The sequence below is a fragment of the Battus philenor genome, unplaced genomic scaffold (assembly GCF_028537555.1).
Source record: "Battus philenor isolate CCGP_79_NKW_IND1 unplaced genomic scaffold, ilBatPhil1.0.hap1 SCAF_9, whole genome shotgun sequence".
In the NCBI taxonomy this organism is placed as follows: Eukaryota; Metazoa; Arthropoda; class Insecta; order Lepidoptera; family Papilionidae; genus Battus; species Battus philenor.
The window spans coordinates 9,168,202-9,176,220 of NW_027181759.1; the positions used below are offsets into that span (position 1 = coordinate 9,168,202).

Below are 8,019 nucleotides of genomic sequence, written 5' to 3' on the forward strand. Positions count from 1 at the left end.
CATAAAATAGGCAACACTGAAAAGTTCGATACAGATTATTTTAATAAGAGTAAGAAACTTGTTGCTGAAAACTGAAGCTTCTTGAAAAGTTTGTTATAAGAAAGGTCTATGCCTGACTTTATTACGCTTATAGTTCTCGTATTCGTAGTACGTTTAGAATGCGAATAGTTTTCTAAGAATTGTAAAAAAATGTACTGTAACTATTTAAAATTGAATGTTTTAAAATAAAGTATTAAAAATTTATGCTTTTATTAATTTAATATATTATCTGTATTTAACTCCTGTCTTAGCCAATATCTTACGTAATTAATATATGAAGTTTAATTTTATTCCTGTTAAATGATAATTAGCAATTTAACTTTTGAATACATTTAGTTGTAAAAAATAACCAGTACAGAATTATTTACAAATAATTGAAATAAATTTTTTAAGATATTTAATTTGTCCATGATTAATAAAATTTTTAATAGGCTTGTATCCCAGCTTGTACGACGTAAAACATATGAGAACGAATGAGTGAACTATGAATGTTATCCTTCGTACGAATGGAACAGTATCTGTGAATGAAATGAACTGTGATTTGTGAACGAGAACGAGATACAAAAATTTCTCGTAGATGCGTGTGTAGAATAGAATTAATTTTCTAAATAATTTTGTGTGAAAGAAAATAGTAACTCATTCTGTTTCAGTTTACTATTACTTAAAGGTTGAGTAAAACAAACATATAATTTCATCATTATCCACCAATTATTACAGAATTCATTTAAATAAAGATCTGCGTCTATCGCAAATATGGCCGTCCTGTAATGATTTGGTGGTCAGTGATATTATAGTTATTTTGTCTCATTTGAAATATCGAAATGGAGCTTCGTGTCGGTAATAAGTACCGACTAGGTCGCAAAATCGGTTCTGGATCTTTTGGTGATATTTATTTAGGTAAGTATAAAAGGAAATCATTGTAAACAAAGAAAGATGGTCATTGGTTCAGTATATGCCAGCTGCGATTTTTTTTTGTTTCGAAATAGCCATTCCATTTTGTCAGCTGAACTTCAATCTAGACTTTGGAGAAACTGTTATAACGTAGTGTTAACTGATATTTATAATGAAGTGATAATTTTTTGATCATAACATGTGATTTTATTACTGTTGTTTTGTCCATCATGTTTTATTGTGACCATGATGTTTTCAAAAAATTGTGTTATATTGCAATAACAATATTTGTAAACTTATATAAAATCTAATTTGAATAACATACAACCTTAAAGATATACGAAAATAATAACCTATTCGGATCAAACTAATCTAATCTTTTTAGTATTCTTCACAATTGTTTGCTAAAATGTTTTCGTACAATATGTAACCGTAAAACAATACATCCGATGGATGATGATGATAGTCTATGAAAAAATTTACTGATGCGTTTGTTATAGTCATAATGAATCAATTTTCATGACCTACTGTTTACAATGCATATTTATAAATAATATAACCTTTTGTGTAACCAATTTTCAGGAACCAACATTGTGACACGAGAGGAGGTTGCAATAAAACTAGAATGTATCAAAACAAGACATCCACAGTTACATATAGAAAGCAAATTTTATAAACTTATGCAAGGAGGGGGTGAGTGAGAATGAATCATAACATTACAATTATTATCCTTTATATGACAAATGTTGATAATATATTTAATAACATTTGTTATATTTAAACTATATTTTTAGATAAATCATTTTGTTGAACACATTTCATTTACTTGTTTGCTTCATATGCTTTTTCAAAAGTCTTAATTTGTTATGGATGTACATATTTATTTTAACACAATTATTCAAAATGATCAAGATCAAATAAAATAGATAAAAAAATCAAGAGATCCCATATTTTGTTATTGCTTTGTGTTAGTCTCTTTGTCTAACAGGTTTATTATGACAAAATTGAGAATACAGTGTAGCAGGTATAATTACAATAGTTTGCACTATTTTGTTATTGAGAATGTTTTAATTTGTTAATTTATTGGCTGTTTTCTTAACAAAGTTCTCTCTAGTAGTTTCTTACTACCTTACAGGTTAAAATGATTTTTAAAAAAGGTTGATCATATCTCAAATCGTCTTATTTGTCAGGCTTTAAGTTTAAGTGATGGTGTAAAGAATTTTTCAACAAAATTTCCATGTCTTTTATAAACAAACAAACCAAAAACTGTATGAACCACCACTAACATCATTGTATGTTATTAAATTTATATTTTATCATATGTAACAAATTTTGAGTTTTCCATCCTGCAAAAGTAGTAGTGTTGCAAAAGTAGTAGTGTTGCAAATTTGATTGTCAGCTAATTAATAGTAGCATTTTGGAAATTCTGCTATTGGGAAATTTAATTTGCCCAATATATATAAGTGCATACCACCAATGTTATTAATGTTTGCTCGGAAACTAAGGTTAATGTTGAAAAACCCATTGTGTGAAATTTTTGGCTCTTAAACCTAACTCAGCAAATGAATATTAGTTATTTGATGTGATGAATATCCATTCAACTTACTGACTCATTTCAAAATTAAGAATGTGAATAACATCACTGAGGAATTGCTGATTTAATTTAATGTTATATATATTTATATGTAGGTTATGAGTTAGATTTAATCCATACTGTTTTATCAAAATATTAATAGTACTTGTTTTTACCTTTTAATTTTTTTAATATGTTTACACAATAGATTGTCATATGTAAAGAGTATATTTTGTGACAGTTGCGATTTTGGCCACTTATGAATAATAATCTCCTCTAAATAAGTTTTTTTTTTAAATTTAGTGTATTGGGTCTTCAATGTATATACTGTAAATTCAAACTTGCAAATAAATTTAATTAATTAAAGTTATAAAAACTTTTTCACTTTTTTACACAGTTGGCATTCCTGCAATAAAATGGTGTGGTTCAGAAGGCGATTACAATGTCTTAGTGATGGAGTTGTTAGGTCCTTCACTAGAGGATCTTTTTAATTTTTGTTCTCGCCGTTTCTCTCTCAAGACTGTTCTTCTACTAGCAGACCAACTTATCACACGCATTGAGGACATCCATTACAGGAATTTTATTCACAGGTATCTATTTATGTAAATATAAAACACCTTCATATATATATATGCCATAGATCAATTTGCAGAGGACATAGTAACTCACCAAAAGGTTAAAGATAAGAGATAACCTGTTTACAATAACAAATGTCACTTCCATCTTTAGTATAGGTTACTTTACAATTTTATCAATATATATTCTATATCAATGCAGATTTTGCAATAAATGTATGTTCTATATTTAATTTTTCAGAGATATAAAGCCTGATAATTTTCTCATGGGTCTAGGTAAAAAGGGAAATTTAGTATATATAATAGATTTTGGATTAGCAAAGAAGTACAAAGATGCTCGGACTCAGCAACATATCCCTTACAGAGAAAACAAAAACCTAACAGGTAAGAAATACCTTTGAAATGTTTAATTCCTTTAAACTCTTGGTTTTGTGATAAAAAGTATTACTGAATTTTTGAAATGTGTGGTGGGTATGCATTTGTCATTTTAACAAGGATAGTAGAAATCTATCAAGGCACCGTTAGTTAAAAACATTGTAAAAATGGGAGAAGTAAAATAATGTTTATTAATATTAATTTTTTTTTTCTTTTGTATCAAAAATTTTTAGTTAATTTTTCTAACCTAACTTACATAGATATTACTTGAGAATATTCTAATTTACAAATGTTTATGTGGATTTTTTTATAATTAACCTTGGGTCTTAACTAAAACAATTATAGTGCGTGGGTCCAAATGTTGTCATTAAATTAGTACAATCACTTTCAAAGTTATGAATGTCTGTAGTCTGAGTTTGGCAAACATAAATTCTGTGCATGTCAAACCCTTTTCCTACCATGCACAAGACAAGTATGAATTGTTTTCAAATTTTGTTTTATTTGATTAATGAAACATATTATTTGATTAAAAAAATAGTTTATTTAATTAAAAAAAATTATACAAAATACTAATTAAATTCAATGACACTTGCCATATCATGTAAATAAAATTATTTCGATTTTACACATTTATTTATTACTTTATTGTATATCTTATAAACATGAAGTACAAAATCTACAAAAACAATATGTAGTATAAGTGTATACTGATTTTTAAAAGGATGTACTTATCAATAGCCAGCAATAGACATTAAAACTCTGAAAGATCAAATTTAATTCTAGTGCATAAAATAGGTATTTTTAAATTAGTATATTTATACTAAACTATATGGATTGGAACATGTCACATTGTTATTTTTCATGTAATCAAAAATTATATTTAAATTAAAATACTTAAACCTTTACAGGTACGGCACGATATGCTTCTATAAATACACACTTAGGCATTGAGCAGTCCCGACGCGACGACTTAGAATCGCTCGGTTATGTTCTGATGTATTTCAACCGTGGAAGTTTGCCTTGGCAAGGTTTGAAAGCTGCAACGAAACGACAAAAGTATGAAAGAATATCTGAGAAGAAACTTTCCACACCTTTTGATGAATTATGTAAAGTAAGTTATATTTTAATACTAGTATTTACAAAGTGATTCTGACCTCCAATACACTTAGAGAATAAATAATGTAAATGGACACATTACTAAAATTGTTCTTTTGTCTTTACAGAACCACCCAATTGAGTTCCAATTGTACTTGAAATATTGTCGACGGCTTCGTTTTGAAGAGAGACCCGATTATAGCCATCTTCGTCAGTTGTTCCGTACACTATTCCATCGACAAGGATTTACATATGATTATGTATTTGATTGGAATATGCTCAAATTTGGTATGTCAATTTCCCATGATTACAAATTAATGCCTCCTTTTATTTTAAAATAACAGTTATTATTAATTGTAAAGTCTGGAGGTACCCCTTGTAGCCCTTTTCTCTAGCTTTTGTTAAATGTCGACTCTATTAGCCTTGTGGGGCTGTTACACCTATGCTGGTCACTTGGCTCGCGGATTGAAGATCCATGTGCTAAAATTAAAGATACTCCTACTACTGTTTCTGCCTATACTCGTGTGCCATTTGGATGTTTTGTGGCGCGTCTATGTAATTCTGATACAGTTTTTTCATCCCCCCATGTGTTGCTGGTAGGAGCAGTCCTCATTGCGTAGCTGTGGCCATCGTTTTGTTCTTATGTAGCTCTCGGTGTTGTAGTTTTCTATTTTCTGGCGGCCCTCTATAGGAGATAATAACAATAAGTTGTTAGTAACATTTGATGTGGTAAAATTGAAAAGAGTATTTGTTAAATATAAATAAACATTTTTAGACCTCAGAGGCAATAGTACATTTTTAAACATCGTCACTTTGGTCTAGTGATTTTTAAAGATATTTATCAATTTTTAGCAGTACATTCCCTGCACGTGTGTTTTTGTATTTAGAAAATATGTTTAATAATTTTTCTACAGTTAGTAGATCAAATTTAACTTTAGAATAATATTCTGTATTAACAGATGCTTAAAATGTATGCATTTGTGTTTGTTGGAGGTCAACGGGGCAACTATTTGCCGGGCGGCAACGACCGCACTCTGAGACGCCACGAGCAAAACCAGGAGCCAGAAAGTAGTGAGTACCCAATCAACATTTAAAAGATAATCATCACATAAGTTAATTTTAATTTTTTCTCAAATAATATGATTGATGATTGATTTATAAATGATAATAATAAATATTTGTTCTACATTATTTATTAAAAAGTGAGATCATCAAATCCAATCAGGTGGGCAGTGTTCAGGAAATTATAAAAATATATTTCCCATCCAATATCCCTCACTGCCTAAAGATGAAGATCCACAATCAATGATGACTTAGGGCACTGAAATGTGGTCTCTCACTATGGGCGTCATAAGCAAACTCAGTCCCTTAACGAGCCATGGATCTGCTCGGGATTTCGCTATAACACTGAATCCTTAGACAAATGTATGTAATCAACCTAGCCCAGCAGATTGGCAATTTGAGTGGCAATAAGCAGAACAGATGGCCGTTGTGGCTTCAAGGTCCACCCACAAGGTAGACAGTCGCGAATGGAAGGCGTTGGATGAATTGACCAGTTGTGGATCCTACAGCTGAAATGATGATTTAACACTTACCAGTATTAAATTTAGATGGCTTATTGTGAATTGGCAATATTAAAATTAGATGGCTTAGAATGTAATCAATATGTATGAATCAATAATGTAGACCAATAAACTTAAAAAATCTTATAATGAGATCCTAACATGTTCTAATCTAACAAAAGATAGCTACAAATTCAGTGTGATCACTTTCACAAACCTTAATATATGGGCTAAGGCATCACTTCAAAATCATTCAGAATGTAGTACCATTTCTCTTTGATAAACATTTTTAAATTATCCATTGAAATTTCTCAAATGTGCTTGTTTCTGACACCTTAGTTTTTAGACAGTAAAGCATTTTATGATAATGCATTGGCATTGATGGTATGTACTCAATTATTCTAACCATAGGTTTCTAATCAAAAATCCGTACAAAAGAAGTAATAGTGAAATGCATATTACATAATTGATTATAAAACAAAGAGATTTCCTTTTTTTTTTAAAAATTGTACACCATGAAAATAATCCTAAGTACAAATTGAAAACAGAATTAAAAATCCATTTGCAGCTCCATAGCTTCTTGATAACAATCATGCACTTTTATTATGAACTGGACCAAATCTACTATCATCAGTAAATACGTCAGACATATCAATCACAACTGAAAGGTTTGAAATATTTGGTTCGTTATTAACTAATGCGGCTGTTTTTTTGGTTTCTCAATTTATATATATGCTTGATGTACAGTTATATAGAACTTAAGATTTTGTTAAAATTTGAATGCACGTTCCTTGTGAAATAAAAAAAATAGGGATTCTTGATAGAACAAAATATTCGTATGAAAAGTGTATTTATTGTAATTGTTAAATCGAGTCACTTCAAAATCGTTTAAAAAAAGTTAGTTGTATTTTGTGTTAAGGTGTGTAGGAAGTTTTTTTTACTATACTTTCCCTGCCCTAGTGGCATTTGCATATTCCGCGGGTGCTAGATAGCAGGGTTCTGAGGGCGCTTCGCCTATAATCCTTTTTAAGTTAGCGAAGCTCGATCGCTCGACTCGGGCCGCTAAATACTAATAATTTCCGAATTGGGAAAGTATCAATGTGTGTGGTGTGACTTGAAGTATTTGATTGCAGCGGCGGGCGCGGCGGGGCAGCCGAGCACGACGGTGGCCGCCATTTCGGAGTGGCGGTGAGGGAGGCCCCGATAACGCTCCGCAACCACTCCGTACTGTGACCGCTCGGGGCCACCGCCCCAGCGCAAGCGTCGAAGGGCAGACGATGCCAAATGTTCCACGTTTCAGTGCTAAAGTAAAAATAAAGTTTTTGTACGCATTCACATTATTATTCTTATATTGTAAATTATTTAATGTTAGACTAAACGATGAGTGGTGACGAGCCGAACTACTAACGGATGTGTCGTTTTTAAATGTGACTCATTTAAGCATAGCTGGTAATTAGGCCTATTGATGCATCTATTGTACTTTCGCTCAGTTATAATTTAGACGTAAGGTAAGCAAGGAGTGTTACTTGGTCCATTTGCGCGTTGGGGACTTGGCTTTAAGTTACATGAGAAGGTTTATTGAATCGCATAGTATAGACATATAATGCATTTATCTGAAACGCATCAGTGTCCCAACAATGTTCTTGATGATGGCCAACATTTTATATTTGGCCCAAACACAACTTTTTATTTTTCGATTGTGACTAAACGTGCAATTATATGTTTATAGCGACAATTAAACATTAAAGAATAACTAACAAACTTATTTTAGTTCGCGTGCATCTCGGGTTATAACTTTTTGTGAACCCTGATATTATTTTTAAAACAAAGTAATTTTTGTCTTCCATTCTTTTTGTTCTAAACAACATTGATCTAATGACAAAGTGTATCATGGGAGGCATTTTCATTT

The 8,019-nt window shown here is 30.9% G+C and overlaps 1 protein-coding gene across 2 annotated transcripts; it reads left to right on the forward strand.

Annotated features, from left to right (window-relative positions):
• The first annotated feature begins 596 nt into the window (after nucleotides 1-596).
• Nucleotides 597-7,441, forward strand: dco (discs overgrown). 2 transcript variants are annotated; one of them, XM_068775967.1, is made up of 8 exons: nucleotides 597-936; nucleotides 1,513-1,623; nucleotides 2,901-3,093; nucleotides 3,320-3,462; nucleotides 4,362-4,564; nucleotides 4,677-4,836; nucleotides 5,542-5,619; nucleotides 7,244-7,441. In XM_068775967.1, exons 1-8 carry the CDS (start codon nucleotides 861-863, stop codon nucleotides 7,300-7,302), a joined length of 1,023 nt encoding a protein of 340 aa, XP_068632068.1. In that variant the 5' UTR covers nucleotides 597-860; the 3' UTR covers nucleotides 7,303-7,441. The 2 variants fall into 2 exon arrangements, with proteins under 2 accessions (XP_068632068.1, XP_068632066.1); XM_068775965.1 differs by having other exon boundaries at nucleotides 4,677-4,833; nucleotides 5,536-5,619.
• Nucleotides 7,442-8,019: the final 578 nt, after the last annotated feature.